The 19135-nt window shown below is 52.5% G+C and overlaps 1 protein-coding gene across 9 annotated transcripts in view; it reads right to left on the bottom strand.

Annotated features, from left to right (window-relative positions):
- Window positions 1–1996: 1996 nt before the first annotated feature.
- Window positions 1997–19135, bottom strand: part of MPP2 (MAGUK p55 scaffold protein 2) — a 28548-nt gene continuing 11409 nt past the window's right edge. For all 9 annotated transcript variants that reach the window (XM_019434875.2, XM_019434870.2, XM_053892704.1 and 6 more), the window contains 10 exons: window positions 9759–9911; window positions 9476–9625; window positions 8859–9086; window positions 8020–8151; window positions 7808–7913; window positions 7637–7705; window positions 7223–7384; window positions 6346–6548; window positions 5883–6011; window positions 1997–4626 (listed from right to left, as the gene is read on the bottom strand). In XM_019434875.2, coding sequence (XP_019290420.2) covers window positions 4450–4626; window positions 5883–6011; window positions 6346–6548; window positions 7223–7384; window positions 7637–7705; window positions 7808–7913; window positions 8020–8151; window positions 8859–9086; window positions 9476–9625; window positions 9759–9911 — 1509 coding nt within the window. In that variant the 3' untranslated portion in view covers window positions 1997–4449. The remainder of the gene's footprint in view (window positions 4627–5882; window positions 6012–6345; window positions 6549–7222; window positions 7385–7636; window positions 7706–7807; window positions 7914–8019; window positions 8152–8858; window positions 9087–9475; window positions 9626–9758; window positions 9912–19135) is intronic.

Here is a 19135-nt window from a genome sequence, read left to right as displayed (position 1 = left end):
ACCTGGCATGCCTGGATCTCTTGAAGAGTTGAATCTGGGGATGGCAAGGTAGCCCACACTTATGCTCATGGTTCCCTTTCTTATCCCATGTTCCTCCTCCACCAAGAGCACCCCACCCTGACTCTGCCAATCTGCCTCGATCTTTGGGAAGCAGCACTGGAAGGAAAGCCCCAGCCTGAGAACCAGGAATCCAGGGGTCTGTTTCAGCTCCGCCAATGACTTTCTGTGTGACATTGGACAAAGCTCATCACCTCTCTAGGTCAGTTTCCCAACTATAATATGATAAGAATCCATTCTGCCCTACTAACCATATGCTACTGTGTCAGGAGGGAAAAAGAATTTTTTAAATGGTGGCAGAATTCCTTTTAGAAATTCAACTATCTTGGGGCGCCCAAGGGGGTCAGTTGGTTGAGCGTCCGACTTCAGCTCAGGTCACGATCTCACGGTTCGAGAATTCGAGCCCCTCATCGGGCTCTGTGCTGGCAGCTCAGAGCCTGGAGCCTGCTTCGGATTCTGTGTCTCCCTCTCTCTCTGCCCCTCCCCTCTCTCTCTCTCTCTCTCTCTCTCTCTCTCAAAAATAAACATTTAAAAAAGAAATTCAACTATCTTTATTGGGAAAATAGCTTGAGGCCAATTCGGGGCTAAAAGGAGATTTCCTCCACCTCCAAAGTTATGGCGAAAATAGGTGAGCGGTGGTTGGCAATCTTGGCTACAGATTAGAATCACTTGGGGAGCTTTTAAAACACAGGCCTTCCCAGACTCCACTCCCAGCCTGGCAGAGACTCGCTAGATCCCAGTTCCTCTTCCTGAGTACCAAGGAAAACTACATTTCCCAGGCTCCTTTGCAATAATCCAGGGCAACATGATGAGATTCTGGCCAATGGATGTGGACAGGCTGACCTAGCCAATAAAATCCCTGAGTAATACGCTACACTTTATTCCTCTTCCGTGACCTCGGTGGAGCCTGTTAAAGACGGTGGAGTCAAAAATGGAAAGAGGCTGGATCCCTGAGTCACTGCTAGGAGTGACACCCAATTCCTACCAGATGTGATGTGAGCAAGACATTAATGTGAGCGAGAAAAAACAAGGGTTGCTAGGTATGGCAACAAAATATCCATTTTCCAAGGACACCCTGGAGATGGGAAGAAGGTTGTTCAGCAATGAGAGGAAGAGGGTCCAGCAACACGGAGGGAGGCAGTGGAGCCCAAAGAGAAAGGTTGACCAGAAAAATATTCTATGTGCTGGGAATGATCAGGGAACATTCAGAGTTGGGGTATTTAACATTCAATTCTAAATTCCCATCAGAGCTGTTAGGTGGAAGACGTAAGCCCCTATGGTTGCCTCCAAATCACCGGTAAAGTCAGCCTCCACGCTTGTCCTCGTGCAAGTGGATGCTTTGGGGGAAATGGAAGGAAGAAAGCCAGTTCCACATTTGGTTGTTACAGGGAGAAGGGAACAGCTAGAGCCCCCTGCCGAGAATCCCCAGTGAACATTCCAGGCTCCCCCGAAGAATGCAAGGTGGGAAGGAAGGCTGATGCCTTCACCCTGAAGGATCTGACACACACCCACCCACCCATGGTGACATGTGGGTGACATTTCAACCAGCTCTCTATGGCATGTATGGTTGAGCTCCTAGAACCAATCCTAGCATTAGCGCTGGGAGAGTCCATGATACTTTTACAGAGAACGAACCTAAGAGGTACAGGGGCCTGCTCCACACAGCAAGTTCTGGGTGAAGTGATTAGCCATGGAGTCCCTGGGTCCCCTGGCCCCCATGAATATTCGCAGACCCCCAGCTCTGAGCATTTAGAACAAGCATTTTCTGGGGACGGGGCATGTGGAATGGTGGAATGCGAAATCTTAGAAGACATCACAGGACACAAGACGATTCACTCCAACTCCCATTCCAGAATCACTTGTGCTGGGTGCCCCCCTCTCACCCTGTCCAGAAGCCATCCACCGGGCCCCAAGCAAAGACAAACAGAGCCCAGAAGCCTTTGTTTTCACATTTAATCAAAGGAAAAGAAAGAAAACTAGTCAGAGCAAAAGCTCGAGAATTGACTGAGGGAGGAAAGAAGAGGGGACAGGGCCACCAGGCTGGCACTGAGTGTGGACAGTGGGGGGCAGAGTCCTCATTATCCTGAGGTGCCTCAAATACAAGCGTCTGGGGCGAGGTGGTGGGGGGGTGGGGGAGATGTAACATGATGGGCACACACCTGTTCCAACCCAGCCCTGGGCCAGGGGGGGGGGGGGGGTGGAGGGGGGTTGGGCAGGGGAGGTAGGATGAAGTTCAGGGAGGGATGAAGACAGGAGAGGAGGGACCCAGCCCAGCCGCCCAGGCATCACTAGAGGTGACAGAACAGCATCAACACAGGAGATCTGCCCTAAAAGGCCAGGTGCCAATGCTCCAGCAAGGTGCCCAGCCTCCTATGCCAACCTCCCTCCACCCCCGTCGGAGGATGGTCTCTCCATCAGGGCACTTTGGAGGTTAACCAAGGGCAGGGGGTTTGCACCAGCAGATCCTCGGGTGCCTCTACTCCCAAGTCCTCCAGGGGAGGCGGGAACTGGCAAAGGATACCGCTGATTGCCTCGGGTGTTTTCCTCCCACTCCTGGTCCCCTTGGGCTGTGGGTAAGGGTGATGCAAGGAAGAGCTGACTTGAGGATGAAAAGAACACTGGCCAAAGGGAAAAGGGGAGTGTAAAGGCGACTGCATAGTGGAGGCAGAGCTACGCAAACGAGACGGGAGCAGGCTTGACCTTTACATCTCATTTGCATATCCTCTGCGAATGCAAATGAGATCCCTACTATAATAAATATATTTCTAACTTTGTAATAAATATTCTGTCTCTTCTCCCTCCCCTTCCCTACGAAATGGGCACACAGTGTGGTTCAGGGGCCAGCTTGGGCTGAACCTGCAGCGAAGACGGATTAGACACTCAGCAGAACTGGGAAGTCACGGGAGGGGGGGCGGGGGGGGGGCCGGTGGGGGCGATGGGGTGGTCCCGGCAAGGACAGGCTGACCCCAGGCAGGATCACAAAGAAGGACGAGGGACAGATGCCTGGGGAAGTCTAGGACGGCATTATTTTCTTAAAAGGGATTCTCCTATTTTACACAATTGCCTTCCCCAAGGACTCGGGGGGGGGGGGGGTGTCTTTTAGGATAAGGGAACAGCAGGAGAGGTGGAGGAAGACATCTGGGGAGGGCCAAGGCTCTGCAATGTGGGATAAGAGCCTCATAAGAAATGGGGGCTGATGGGGAACCCCAAAAAAAGTGACCTCCAAAGCAAAACCACCCTTTGCTTCTTTTCTCCAAAAAACTAACACTGATACACACACACCAATGGCACACACACAGACCGGGTGCCGCAGCATGAGGAACAGAAGCTGCGCTGAAACCGTGTGGATAGCGCCCCCTGGAGTTGCTCGACAAGAAGCTGGCTAGAGCACAAATGTCCTCCGCCCGAGCCCAGGCCCCATGGCCTGCTCACAAGGTCCCCTCTGTGCCCCATCCTCAGCGCCCCCCCCCCCAGGCAGATCGGATGCAAGTGGGCGACCTGGACCCCCCCCCAGAGAGACCACAATGGACAATGGTCACCAACAGGGAGCCCAGATATGCCCCACCGTGGGCCACGATCAGTAGGAGCAGGCTCCCTGTCACTTGGCTCGGTCTTCAGCCCACCCCTACCCCTGTTGAGCCCACTCACCCCTGCTGGCCTTGCCCCGCGGGGGAGCAGAGCTGACCTGTCAGGGGCACGTTGGAGAAGTCTGTGGAGAGACTTCGGCAGTGAAAAGCTGTGGATGAGGGAAGGACAGGGCGGGGTCCGCTTGTGGGACTCCGCCCGATTCCACGGGAGCTGGGACGGCCCTGCTCCCCCCGCCGTGGGAGCTGGTTCAAGCTCGGGTTCCTCCAGCCTTCAGGACGGCACCAGGCTGCCACCACCGCCCAGGACTGCCTGGCTGCTGGGACCTGCACTCCCCGGTCTGGAAACAGCCCAAGGCCCACTCCTAGGCCACAGGTGTGAGAGGTGGGAGGAGCCCAGGAATTGGGTGGGCGTGGCTAGCCCAAGGAGAAAAGGTAACTGTAGAGAGGTGCCCTGGGGGCAGTGTACCTACTGACCACAGGGTCCCAAAGCAGCTTTTCTCTTCTCTGGACTGAGCACTATGGAGGTGACTCTGACACTCCTGGGCACAGCCTGGCCCTCAGAGGGACATCTGGTGGCCAGTGGGCATGGGGAGTGGGCAGCACCTGGGCACAGAGGTACCCCATGAACACCCCATCTCCTTGGCAGTGCATGCCTCTGTGCTGAAGCCAGATTAGGGCCCCCTAGGAGCCATCACCCAGGGAGAGCCAGACCACCAGGGATGAGAGCTAAGGATCATGGCTGGGGGTCATGGCTGGGGAAGGGGATGGGTCGCAACCCAGAGGGGTGAGGTCCACATGAACAGGCTCAGTACACCCAGCTGACAGGCACCCACTGGGGCTCTGTCCGCAGCTTCTCCATGGCAGCCTGGAGCTCACGAAAGGTCCTCTCCAGGTTGGTGTTGACCAGGCTGAGGTCGAAGTAGTGCCCATAGCCTCTCTGGATGCGGCTGCTCTCTTCCACTGTCCTCCTCAGGTCTGCCTCCTGCTGGCACAAGGGGACCTCGCGGCCATCAGTGTCCCCCAGTCACCCCCATCATCACGGGGGATCTACAGCCTCCCCCATCTATCTCCCTGCCCAGAGCCCAGCCATATCAGGTACAGACTCCCTGGCTAGGGAGGCAGGAGCCATCGCACATCTCCGGGCGGCTCTCCTGCAACCAGGGACAGACAGATGGGTGAAAAGAAGGAAGGAAGGAAGGAAATAACCTTTAGTCAGTGCCGAGCATGGCACTAACTGTTTTGCAACCCACGTGATCTTCACGATAGCTCTGCTAGGCAGGACTAATGATTCCCCATTTCCAGTGGAGAAAATTGAGGTTCAAAGAGGTCACCCAGCCAGCCAGTGGCTGCAGAGGGTCTGTCTGACCCCAAGGTCAGTGCTCCCTCCAGTGTGACCAGGCACCTGAGATGCACCTCCCAAGCACGCCCCCACTAAGGCAATCCACGGGTGCCCCAGGCCACCGCTACCCCACAGCTAATCAAAGCTGGCCAGCTGGCTGAGCAGGGGTAGGAAGGACACTTTGAATGCTGACTTAAATGAGCAGAGGTGGAAGCTCTAGGGCTGGCCCAGCTTTGTCCCAGTGGCCCCAGTTGGCTATGTTTGTGGCCAGGGGACTTCAGAGGGGAGCCCAGCCCAGACAGCCTCTGACCAGGGGCCTGAGAACTGCAGTACCAGGCATGGCCAGCAGATGGACCCCTGAGCTCAGAGTTCTGCAAACCCTACATCCGGAGAAGGCGGCTCCAAGGGGTACCTGGGGGGGAGGTAGGCGCCCTGGTGTCCTGTAACCAGTGACTTGAAGCTTCTCCTCCCAGCCTCCTCCCTGATGCTAACTCATCCCTCCAGCCATCCTTCCAGCCTCCAGCCTCCTCCTTCCCTTCAGCTTTTCCCTCCAGCTGTAAATGCCTGGCCCACTTCTGCCCAGAGATCACCCACCGGCCCTCCGGGCTCCCTTAAACACTCTGTCCCCCCACAGTGGACAGAGTGGCAGGCCTTTCAAAAGCTCCTGCACCCCAGGCTAGCTGTATCCCTGACTCTATGAGACTCTGGGCACTTTACTTCCTTGCTCAGATCTCTGTTTCCAAACGGATAAAGTGGGAGTCAGGAGTCCAACGTCACTGATACCTTGGGTGGTGCCCTCTCTCCTTTCCCCAATGCCACCTTCTTCTCCTCATCAGCTCCAGCCTACCTTCTCCCGGGGCAGCCATCAGGCCCCTCCCACCGCACCTCAGAGTCCTCACCGTAAGCTGCTTGGTGGACAGCCCACTCTCCAATGCAGCCCGGTTCATGGCCCGGAGGGTCTCGTAGTCAGGGGCCTCGATGAACACCACATAAGGGACAAACTCAGCTGTTCTCAGCACTTTCACTGCCTGCGGGAGAAGAAGGGGGTGGGGGAGTATATCCCCACGGACATCCTGGAAGGGGGAGGAGGGATAGCTGGGGGCTACCTGGGAGGGTGGGGAAACGGAACCTGGGGATGAATGGGAGAGGAACAGCTGGCAGGTGGCCGGGGACTGGGAAACCGGAAGAGGCTAGAGGGGGCCTGGGAGGGCAAGAAAGAGATTCCAGGTGGGTTGGGTCCCTAGCAGTAGTTGGGGGATATATGAGGGTGCTTGGGAGACCAGTGCCTGGAAGCATATGGGGAGTGCTGGGGGTGGGGCAGCAGAGTACCCAGCGGGGATCTCAGACCGGCTGGGACTTTACCTGGGGGTTGACATCCAGCACGCACACTTTGCCGGCGGCGACCACGCCCCGGATGGAGTCGATGCGCGTGCCATACAGGTTGCCCTCGTACTCGCCATGTTCCAGGTAGCGCCCAGCACGGATGTCCGCCTCCATCTCCCCACGGGACACAAAGCTGTAGCCCTGACCTTCCCGTTCGGAGTCCTTGGGCCGCCGGGACGTGTCTGGGGGGAAGGAGGGGCTGAGTGAGCACAAGCAGGCTGTACCATGTCAGACGCGCACGGTCCTGCAGCCTGGGAGGGGCGGCCTCCCTCCGCCTTCAAAACACTGCCGCCTCCCCACACCCGCACCCTCACCCTCACCCTCACCCCTGCCACACACGCATTCGAGACTCCCACATTGACAGGACCTTCAGAGTTCACTGCGCCAACCTAGTGCTCACAGATGGGGGGCTGAGGCCCAGAGGGGGCGATGTGCACCCCAAAGCCACACACCAAGGTCAAGGAGACCTGGGGTCAGCACTCAGGTTCCCGCCTCCAGGAACCAGAGGCTCTCACCACCCCACCTGGTTCTGTCACCAAGAAGCCCTGTCTTCCACAAGGCCACACGCAGCCCTGTTTCACAGGGGTTCCCAGCGGGGCTTCTCCTAAGTGAAACTTGAGAGGAGGAAAGGCGAGGCCTGCCCGCAGCCCACCCAGGCCACCCAGGTTCAAAGGACAGCTTCCCCACCCCTCTCCAGCCTGCAGTTCCCCCCTACCACCTACAGAGGGCGCATTCCCCCCACGCCTCACTCAAAAGTACCCCTTGACTTGGGAGTCCATGCAGATGCCTGCTCAGTGGACCCAGCCCCAGCCCCTGCTCCCAGTCCCCTGCCCACCAAGGCCCGGCTCCCACTCACAGGGCACGGTGGTGCCATAGCGATCTGGATCCCACATGATGAGTTTGTTCTTCAGGCTGCGCCGGCCCACACCCTGGGCTCCGATGAGCACCAGGGTTTTCCGGCGGAAGGGGGGCATGCGGGCCACCTCCTCATAAATGAGCAGCTCATGCCGGTCAAACTCTGAACACAGGGAGATGGCGCTCATCAGGCTAAGCGGGAGGCGTGGGTGGGGCCGGGCCTCAGGGAGGCCAAGGATAAGAGGGCTGGGGCAGTGGTGTGGCGGCGTGGAGGGGGGGGGGGGTGCAGCAGAGAGAGACTGGGCAGGTCCTGGGGATGGGACTGGCAGCATCAGCACCAACAAGTCACTGGCGGGGGGCGGGAGGGCGCATGCCATATTAGAGGAGGACAGGGAAGGGGGCCCCCAACACCCACCTGCATTCTTCGTAGTCAAATACATCATTCGCTTCTTTTTCTTTCCTGAAAGGCTGCCACATAGGGTCCCTGGCCACAGGGAGATGGGCGAGTGAGGCCAGTCAGGCTTGTGTCACATCCCAGATTAGGGGGTCATGAGGCAGTGGGGCGGGGGGGGGGGAACCCTCATACCTGAGGTGGGTGTCAGCTCCAGATCCCGTTTGACAAAGGCTTTCCGCTTCTCCTCCAGCAGCTGGCTGGGGATGAGCCCAGCGCTGCCCCCTTCGACGTGGCATGCCTGAAAACGAACAAGGTAGAAAGATCTGCCTGAGTGAGAAGACACCTCCCTGGGCGCTCACCTCCCCCACACACCACGCCTGGAGAGACAGACACCGAGGGCTCACCTGCCACCAGTTAGCATCGTCCTGGTTTACAATCTGCAGTAAGTCCCCAGCACTGAAGCGCAGGCCGGCTTCCTTGCAGGGGATAAGGCTGTCTCTCGCAGGGTCGTAGTCGAAGTGGCATTTCACAAATACCTGGATGGGGGATCAGAGAAGGGTCAAGGGAAAAAGGTAAGGCTGGAGGTCAGAACCCTTCTCAGACCAGCCCCCTACCCCACTTCCCCCTCTGAGGGTGGGGGGACCGTCACCTGGTCCACTGTCTTCCCCAGGCCCTCACAAAGGTGAAAGAGGCTAAGGCGTGGCCCCCCTAGTAGGGGCATGGTGCCCCCAGGCCCCCCTGGTAGCGGCCTCCCTTTGCATCTAGAACAAAAGGACTCAGACTGATGGGGCCTGTAGTCAGGCCTGGGGCCTGAGGCGGCCACCCGCTGAGGAGGAGGCAGATCACTGGGTAAGGGACACAATCCTGGCACCCATTGCAGGATCCCTCAGTCCACCCACAGCCGCCTGTTGGAACAGGGGGCTCTGGCAGATGGCTACAGAGCCAGTAGGAGAAAGTGGACAGAACGGCCAGACCCCCACCTTCCACCAACCAGGAGGCAGCTGTACAGGGCACCTGGCAACTCAGCATCGTGCATGCGCGCACCCGGTACACATAGGCCCGGGGCTGCATCGATACAGGTTGCCTACGCGGGTACAAACGCGCGCACGTCCCTTGCACATGCGTATGAGTGCCCAAGACTCAGGCCAATGCGCGAGTATGTGGGCCTGTGACCCTGGCGGCTGGGAGTCCCGGCTGCCCCTTGGGCCTTGGGCTGGGTGGGGAGGTAGGTGGAGGGACCCACCTGGCGGGGCAGATGGGGCTCCTGGTAGCTGGGCAGGATCTTGAGGATGACGCTGCCGCTGGCACTGCGCAAGAGCTCCTGCAGCGCGCGGGGGTCGCTGCCCACTGGCTGCCCGTTCACCTCCTTGATGATGTCGCCCACGTGCAGCAGGCCTTGCTGAGCCACCATGCCGCCGTGCAGAATGCGCGCGATCACCAACTCGCCGCCCTCCACACGGAACGTCACTCCCTGGGGGGTGGAGGGCGGATGTGACAAGGCCCCAGCTGCTCAAGGCAGAATCTTCAAGTGGGTTTCCTAACTGCCCCTCCATTCCCACCCTCACCCCTTCCACCCCGGTCTCACAGAGTCCCCCTCTTCCATTTCTCTGCCCCAATCCTTCACTTACAGGGCCACTCATGGAGGGAAGGGGGGCAGAGTGGGGAGGGTCCTGGCACGCGGACGTGTGCAGCTCAGGTGCACGGTGTCTGCGGTCTCCTGGGAATGCACGGGCCTGGCCCGGGGCAAAGCTGGAACCATCTTCCCCTTCAGCCCTCTCCGGGCCAGATCCGGCCTCCACTGCTTACTCTCCACCCCGCCCCCCTCCGGATCCCACCCCCAGCCCTGCCCCGTGGCCTCACCAGATGCTCTCCAGCCGTCTTGCGGATGCCCACCATGCGGACCGCGTCGGGAGGCACCGGCTGGTTGCTGAAGGTGGGGTCCAGGCCAGGGCTGGGCGGGGGAGTCTCATAGGTCTTCGAGGCCACAGAGTCGTGTGTCTCCAGGAGGGACTGGGGAGGTGGTGGAAACGGGAGGGACCGTGGGACAGTGCCCCGTGGCTCTAACTCCCCGCCAGCCCCTCTCCCAGGGGCCGCCCCAGCCACCACCCCAACTCCCCGCCCCCCTCCCCTCCGGGGCCGGAACCTGGAAGTGAGGCTCTTGGAGGATGCGGGCCAGCTCCGCGGCGGTGCTGCTCTGCTCTGCCAGCTGCGCCAGATCCCGAAGGATCTCCTGCACCAGCTCCAGGTTGTTGTCCCGCACGGCCTCCAGCTTGGTCTCCTCCAGCCGCTCGTGGGCCTGGTGGGTGAGGGCGGGGCAGGTAACACCTGAGGCTCCCCGAGAACCCTGAGCTACCAAACACTGCCCCGCCCACCCCAGCGCAAATCCTGACTTCAGACCCCGCCCTTGGCTCCGCTTCTGACATCAGCTTCAGACCCTCACTCACCCAGCAGCGAGCACCCTCCCACCTGTGCAGGCACACCTTGCCTTCTCCTTTCACCCCCAAAATGGTGATTAGGACCCAATTTAGGGAAGGGAGAGTACAAAGGATAAACCTTCATCCTGTTGCCACAGAGGGCCGTGAAACTTATCACGCTGTCTCCAGCCCCCCCCCCCCCCCCCGGGACCCTATAAGCATGTGAGTTCAAGGACAACTTATTCCACCCAACATCATGGTCTTGGACATCCTGTAGCCCAGGATGAAGAAGCCGGGGAGGTGGAGTAACTTGCTCAAGGTCACAGGGACCCAAACTTGGGTCTCCAGGCCTTCAGCCTAGTGCTCCCAGTGAGGGAGGGGACGAGAAACCGGTGCAGTTGACCTTGAACCACACGAGGGTTTGCCACACCAACCCCAGCACAGTCAAAAATCCACATATAACTTTTTACTCCACAAAGACTTAATTACTAATAGGCTACTGGTGACTGGAAGCCTTATGGGTAGCAAAGAGTTGGTTGGGGTGCCTGAGTGGCTCAGTCAGTTGAGTGCCCAGCTCTTGATTTCAGCTCAGATCGTGACCTCAAGGTCGTGGGATTGAGCCCCTATATCAGGCTTCGCACTGGATGTGGGGCCTTCTTGGGATTCTCTCTCTCCCTCTCCCTCTGCCCCTTCCGTTCTCACATGAGTGTTCCCCCCGTCTCTCTCTCTCTCTCTCAAAAAAACCAAAACCAAAAACAAAGAGTTGGTTAACACATATTATCTATGTTATATTATTATATACTGTACTCTACAATAAAGTAAGCTAGGGAAAAGAAAATGTTAAGAAAGTCATAAGGAAGAGAAAACATTTACAGTACTGTGCTTTATTTATTGAGAAAAGTCCACAGACGAGTGAACTCGCACAGCTCAAACCCATGTTGCTCAAGGGTCAAATGCACATGGTGCCAGGAGAGGACCTTGCACCTGCTTGTTGATTTATGGACTCTGGGCTCCATGTGCTCTGAAAAGGGGGAAGGAAGGTTTTACCAGTGACCAGTCCAGCAAGGAGAGTTATGTTAGTTGGGTCAGGAAGTAAGGAGTCTTATTTCAGGGATATAAATGAAGACTTTTTTCTCTCTGAACCATTTGAAAAATAGACCTAAGTCACTTCACCCCAGACTATTTCAGCGTACATCACCTAAGAACAAGTAGGAGGCCAGCTACATAAACTATAATACCACCACCACTTGGAAGAAGTTCAACGTTGACACATTGATGTAATATCTAATAGACAGTCTCTATTTAAATACTGGTTAGTGTCCCCAAAGTATCCCTTATAGTTTTGGGGGTTTGTTTTTGTTTTTTTCTGATCAACAATCTCATCAAGGACCATGTGTTACATTTGGTTACAAAAAGGCCACATCTTTTTATTCCCCTTTAGACCAGATCCCAGTAACTTCTGGTCTTTCGGGACATTTTTAAGTTCAGGCAAGTAGTTTGCAAAATGCCCCACAACTGGATTTCTCTGATTGTTTTGCCATGATTAGACTCAGGTTAATCATTTTTGGCCAGGATTCTACATAAGCAATCTTGTGTCTTTCCCACACCTTGAGACTGTGACTATTCTGTTCCCCAACAATCTTTCATTGATGTATTTAGCGTTCATTTATGACCCCCGTCTAAATCAATTCTTAAGTTGGGGGTTGCAAAATAGTGATTTTCTAACTCCGTTATCCCTTCTACATTTATTAGCTGGCATTCTCCTGTAAGAAAGAACTAGTCCTTTTTCCCTCCCACCCCACCTCCCTCTCACCTAAACTCCCCTCTCTGTATCACTATGGATTCTTTTTTATTCTGCATTATACTCCACCACCGTCGCTATCTTCGTGGTCTCAATTTATCCCAAATTGTGTTCATTGGGAGCTCCAAACACACCTGTGTCCTTTGGACACGGTTCCCATCAGTCCTCGAGCACCTTCTTCCCTCTGCCACAGGCTCACCTTGTACTCTCCCTACCCCACGTCTGGGCTCAGCAATTTCTCCAAGGAACTTGGATTCCTTTTGGCAGAGAATGGTACTTAGAAACCAAGATCTGGGGTACTCAGTGCTCATTGCTTCTGGCATGTCACTTCTTTAGTAACCCTTCGTTGACCCTGATAGTTCCAATTAAAATCTAACGCTGCAAAATTTTCCTCCTCTGCTCCCGTTCCGTATTTGTACCTCCCTTCTCCCTCAGTGAGAACTTATTTCCCAAAAATATGAATATATCTGCTTATCTGTTCCACCCTTCAAAATTCAGAAGGATTTCAAAATTGCTAAACTACTGTGACTACCTATCACAAACTTAAGTAAAAGTCAAGATTTATCTGCAGTCCCTTTTGTCCTCAGAATAGTCTAAAAGCACTTACAGCATTAGGGAGATGTTCTGTATCTGTGCTGTCCAACATGGCAGCCATATGTGGCCATCAAGCAACGGGACTAGTATGACTGAAAAACTGAATTTTTAATTCTACATCAGCAGTGCAGTGTATTTAAGTGTTTTCATTTTAATTTAAGCATTTAAATAAATACTCACATGTGGCTAGTGGCTACTGTATCAAATAGTACAGCCTTAGACTATATCTCACTTAGGGTATACAGTCAGAATACTGTGAGCAAAAGTACCAGAATTAATTCCCTTTTCTGTATAGTTACGCTAACGATTTAATATGTGGACAGATTCGCTTATCTGCACTTAATCTCAGAGTTTGCTTTTTTCATTCTTTTCAATTCATTTGTATTGTTTGAATATTTACAACACTTACATGGTTCACATTTTAAATCTAGGGGCACCTGGGTGGCTCATCCGTTGAGCATCCAACTCTTGATTTCGGTTCAGGTCATGATCTCATGGTCCTGGGATGGAACCCCACATCAGGCTCCATGCTGAGTGTGGAGCCTGCTCGGGATTCTCTCTCTCTCTCTCTCTCTCTCTCTTTCTCTCTCTCTTTCTCTCTCCCTCTGCCCCTCCCTCCCTCTCTCTCTCCCAAAAAGATAATTTAAATCTATATAAAAAGTAAACCTAGGGACACCTGGGTGACTCGGTTGGTTGAGTGTCCAACTTCAGCTTAGGTCATGGTCAGGGTTCGTGAGTTCGAGCCCTGCATCAGCCTCCCTGCTCTCAGCACAGGGCCTGCTTTGGATCCTCTGTCCTCCTCTCTCTCTGCCCCTCCCTTATTTGCACTCTCTCTCTCTCAAAAATAGATTTTAGGGGCGTCTTGGTGGCTCAGTTGGTTAAGCGTACGACTTCAGCTCAGGTCATGATCTCCTGGTTCACAGGTTCGAGCCCCTTCTTTCTTTTCACAACAGTAAGTAAATATTTCTCTTTCTTTTTTACATACAACGTAGAACACTATACACACACTCTTTGCTTCCTTTTTGTTTGTTTGTTTGTTTGTTTGTTTTTTAATTGGCTTGGTTTGCTGTTTGGCTTTTACCTAACAGTATGCCCTGGAAATCACTCTATGCTGCTATGTGGAGATCTTCCTTTATTATTATTATATATTTTTTTAATTACTGCGTTTGAGTCACCGCACGACCGGAGTACCATAATTCATTCAACCATTCTCAGGGGTATTTAGGTTGTTTCTAATCTCTTACTATTGCAAACAAAGCTAGAGTGAAAAACCTGGCATAGCTGTCGTCTATCTGTAGAGAAGCCTTCCATGTCAATTCCTGGATCAAGCAGTAGATACACTGTGGTTTTGCTAGATATTGACAACCCCCCTCTCCATGGGGCTCGGGCCGCTTTGTCCTCTCACCAGCTTTGGATGAGAGACTTCCCTGAAGCCTTGCCACCGGAGCGTGTGATCAGACCTTTGCGTGTCTGCCAATCACGTGGACGAGAAACAATTTCTCAGTGGGTCTTGATTTGCATTTTGCTTCCGGAGTGAAGCTGAGCATCTCCTCATATGTTTAAAGGCCATCTCTTCATCTTTCTCTGCAAATTGCCTGTTCACGTCTTCTGCCAATTTTTCTATCAGGTCTTGGTTTTTTTTCTTTGTCCCATTTTTCAAATGTGCTCTGTGTTGGAAAGATAAGCCCTTTATCTGTGCTATCTCTTGCAAATATTTTCCCCCAGTTTGTCATTGTCTTTTGATGCTTACGGTTTGCTGTCAATGCAAAGTTTATTAATACATGCATCTGATTTTTAAGGCATAGTTTAAAAGGGGGGCTTTCCCAACACACAGATCCATGTTTTCATCTAGGATATGTATGGTTTATTTTTCACATTTACATCTCCGATCTGCTTTGAGTTTATTCTGGTGTATGGTGTAAGTACGGATCTGCTTTGATATCTTTCCAAAGGACAATCCAGGTATCCCAATACCATTTATTAAAAATCTATAGGAAATTTTTTGTTTAATTTTCTATGTGTGACAATGGTAGTGTGAATATATTTTTAAGAATCTTTATCTTTTAGGGGCGCCTGGGTGGCTCAGTCAGTTAAGTGTCCGACTTCAGCTCAGGTCGCGATCTCACAGTCTGTGAGTTCGAGCCCCGCGTCGGGCTCTGGGCTGATGGCTCGGAGCCTGGAGCCTGCTTCCGGTTCTGTGTCTCCCTCTCTCTCTGCCCCTCCCCCGTTCATGCTCTGTCTCTCTCTGTTTCAAAAATAAATAAACATTAAAAAAAATTTAAAAAAGAATCTTTATCTTTTAGTTATATATGTTGAACTACAGATAAAATTATGTCTGAGATTTGCTTCAAAATAATTCAGGAGAGAGGGATGTAGGTGGAGGTATGGATAAAGCAAGATTATTCATGGGTTGTTACGTGTCAATGTGCAGCAATGAATGATGCAGGTTCAGGAGACATGTTTTTCAAGCCCAAGGGAAGAGATTCTAATAACACCTCATAGGGATACCCTGAGGATTCGGGGAGATGCACACAGGGCCTGGCACACAGTAGGTGCTCAGTAAAGGCTAGCTCTTTCTATCTTCTCTTCCCCAAACAGGCCAGGGGAACAGCATCTGCAGGGGGAGGCACGTTAGCCCCACAGTCACTTAAACCAGCCTCTGGCAGGTGAGAAGCATTTCAGACAGACGCCCACAGCCTGGCGGGGCAGAATGTTCCTGCGTGGGAGAAGCAGACAATTGAAGGGGCAAAGGAGTAGCACTCAGAAACCACTTATGCTTTGGAGCACCCAGGTGTCCTAGTTGGTTAAGCTATGGACTCTGGATTTCAGCCTCAAGTCATAATCTCATGGTCATGAGTTCAAGCCCCCACGTGGGGCTCCTCACTGAGCATGCAGGCTGCTTGGGATTCTCTCCCTCCCTCCCTCTGCCTTCCCTACCTCTCTGTGCATTCTGTCTCCCTCCCCCCCACCCCCAAAATAAATAAACATTAAAAAAAAAAAAAAAAGAAAGAAGACAGTTATGCCTTGATGTTCCTTGATGTTCCCCAGGTGCTAACTGAGGCATGTCTCTGAAGGTTCCACCAAAACGTATGTGCTCTTGTCATTTAGCTCGGCACAGCACGCCAAGCTTTCCGGGCCCTGTTACCAGCGACTAGAACAATGCCTGGAGTCCAGGGCCCAGGAACTGTATTTCAAGAATGAACCGTGGCACTGGGGCATGCAACCATCTCACAATGGCCACTTTAGCCGGTCTGTCTCTTCGGCTTAACAGGGGAGAACAGATTTCCCCAGGAGCCCTCACTAACTGAGCCGGAAGCCAGGGCCCCTCCCAAGCTGCCTACCTCCCATCCCTCCCTTAATGACACCTCCCTGCAGGCTGGTCTATTCATCCTCCTGTGGCTGCCCCGGGCGTCTCACCCACTGATATAAAAGCACAGCTCTCCAAGCTGGACCTTCACAGCCCAGAGGAAACTTTACACATTTAACATTCAAATACAAAAGAAACACTACAGCAGCGTGATCTAAACAGCGGAGTGACGAGCGCTGAGAACACCTAACAGGTACCATAATTTACAACACACTTTTCTGGGACTTTGAAAACCCAGAATTGGATTCATCCTATCCTTGCTCTGTGATATGTTCTCGTCATTGGTTTGGTTTGTGCGTGGCTCCCTTTCAGTTTAGTCGGCATTGAGTTAGACATTTTTATAGTAATATAACAAGGATCGAAGAACCCACCACTCAAACCATACATGAGGATCTTGACAATATCCTACATCTAACCACATGGCCCAGCCACCCATCCACTCCCAGAAACCGCCATCTTGATTCCCTGTCATCATCCTGCCCCGGCTTCCATTTCACGGTTTCATTATCTCTATGCATTATACATATTTCTAGAATTAGTATCATTTTTAATTATTCTTACCTTTTTTAAAAAAGGGCAAATTATGCTATATATAATTCCTGGGGGCCTGATTCTTTTCACTTAACATTATTAAGTGAAAAATTATTTTACCTACTATTTTTTTTACCCACTATTATCTTGCTAAAATTTACTCTCACTTTCCATATTAAGAGATAACATTTTACTTTGTTTCACTTATTATTTTTCACTTAACATTATTCTTTTATGATTCATTCTTTTCTCCCCCCCATATCACAGTTGTTCATTTTAACCATATTATATTCCATTGTGTGAATATGCCACATTTGATTCATGCCCCCTCCTTGGGAAGCACCTGGGTCATTTCAGGATTTGGGCATCGTGAACAGCACTGCTATGAACATTCCAGTCTGTATCTCCTGGTGCACATGTAAGAGTTTCTCCCAGAAACAAAATTGCTGGGCCATGGGGTATACGTACGTTCAATGGTAAAGCAGCACATTTACAAAATATCTCATTTAAATGTCATACCAGATGGGTGCACCTGGGTGGCTCAGTTGGTTAAGCGACTGACTTCGGCCCAGGTCATGATCTCACAGTTCGTGGGTTCGAACCCTGCGTCAGGGCTCTGTGCTGACAGCTCGGAGACTGGAGCCTGCTTCAGATTCTGTGTCTCCCTCTCTCTCTCTGTCCCTGGCCCACTCATGCTCTGTCTCTCTCTCTCTCTCTCTCAAAAATAAATAAAATTTTTAAAAAAATGTCATAATGACCCTGTGAGATTAGTAGTCCCAAGGCCATTATCTGAGACTTGAGTGGGTGAAACGAATTCCTTCGGAGCCCAGAACTCATCTGTGTACATCAGGGACTCCAGTCAGTTTCCTGGGCTCCTCCACGGCTGTGGTGCCACCATCTGGGCACCTGTTTGGAGAATGCATGCAGTTGAGGCCCTAGGCCCCACTACCAGGAAAGTTTTGAGTTTGTGTGGTAACCATTTGTTGAATTCTGCTCTGACAATCATCTTCGGCACAGCAGGGGCTCAAGCTTATTACAGACCAGAAGCCTGGGCCAAGTATACAGTTAGCTAACGGTGCAGCTGGTACTTGAACCCTGATCTGTCAGCTGCTGGTCCGGAAGCAGGCTGCAAAAGCAGAAATGTCACACAGCCATTTCTCTGTGAGTTTTTCCCCCTCTGCCCTCACACTCCGGCATCTCTGATTGTGGCGAAAGACAGGGAATTCTCATTTGACGCCTATGCTCATAATTAAATAGCTCAAGAACTGAAAGAAGTCCCAGAGGGTGGTGTGCCAGAAGGTAAAGTCACTCTTCAATCGTGATTTGATGATGTGATTTGCTTTGGTCGGGGGACATTAGCAAATATGATGCAAAAAGAGGCTTCGGGGCTTGTCTTCACTTGCTGCTGAGACCGCCATGTGAAGAAACCTGGGCTCTCTCCTAGAGGGTGAGGGACCCTCTAACCACATCTAGACCATCCTAGACACTGCAGCCTTCTCAGCTGAGACACCAGATGTGTGAATGAAAACATCCTAGACCACCCTGCTGAGCAGCCCAGACCAGAAAAACCACCCAAACCATCCAAAAAATCATGAGAAATGAATCATGGTTGTTTAAAGCCACTAAATTGTGGGATGGTTTGTTACACAGCAGAAACTGACTGATACACTGAGCTCCCCACCACCGTAGCTTCCACTTGTCATGTCCCTTGGTCAGAGTCTCTATTTCAGTGACAGCCCCCACCCCGACTCCTTCATTCTTCTAGGACTCTCTCACCCCGGCCTTATTACAGGAGTGGAGTCTCCCAGTGAACTCCAGTCAATGGACAAGACTGCATTGTAACACCTCTTTATGGTTTGAAATGCACTTCTACATCCTTGACTTTCCCCATCCCTACTACAACTCTGAAAGAGAGACATCATCATCCCCACTTTTCCAAAGAAATAACTAAAGCTCAGAGAGGTTGTCAGACATACTAAAATCACACAGCCAACCAAGGACTCTTCTGACTCCAAACCCCATGTTCTGTCTACCTCATCTCATGTGGATTAGATCACAGGCCCCCCAGCTGGCAGATGTCTCCACTGGTAACAGTTTGCCAGAATTTCTGAATGTCAGCTGACTTGGATTCCTCACCTTCAACTTGCCTGTTGTTGGAACACCTGCTGAGGGATCCAAGTCGGCCCTCCCCTATGTCACCCGCCTGCTAAGGCTGCCACCTGTTGTCTGCAGCCAACCCCCTGGATTTATGATCTGTCGGCCAGATTTGATTTCCCTCCAGAGCCTTTACTCTCTGGGTTTGTCCCCTCAGGCCCCGCCCCTCCATCCAAGATCTACTCAGCCCAGCCCCTCCCAGGCTGTCTGCCACATCCCCAGAGGGGACAGGCAAGTCCCACCCCATAGGGGAAGGGGCCGGGGCTTAATAGCTACTACAGGAAGTTCCAGCTTGTATATGGGCCACTTTGCCAAGAGAACCAAGTTTTTACAACTGGATCTTTGATCCGAGCCCTTTTGTCTGGTAAGTTGGAAATGTATCTCTGTATCCAAGGCCATTAAAATTGTGAGAAGGAGTAAGAAGTAGGTCCTGTTGTCCAAAGCAGGTCATGGGGTCAAGCCCAGACTGAAGAATGGAGAAACTCTGCCACTCGATGAGACAAGTGACAAAGTTCCATTGCAAAGTGTCACACGTACAGGGATGGGAAGGATTCTTACTGAGCTCAGACAGGCCTTTATGGAGATGCACTTCTTGTCTGTCTCACAGCTCAGTGGAGAGAAGTCACAGGGTCCTCTTGGCCTGTCAGCCTCGTACTGGG

This window comes from Panthera pardus, unplaced genomic scaffold (genome assembly GCF_024362965.1).
Source record: "Panthera pardus isolate Hobbes unplaced genomic scaffold, ASM2436296v1 HiC_scaffold_3, whole genome shotgun sequence".
Classification (NCBI taxonomy): domain Eukaryota; kingdom Metazoa; phylum Chordata; class Mammalia; order Carnivora; family Felidae; genus Panthera; species Panthera pardus.
The sequence above is the reverse complement of the archived record's forward strand: the minus strand, read 5'-3'. Positions and strand labels throughout refer to the sequence as shown.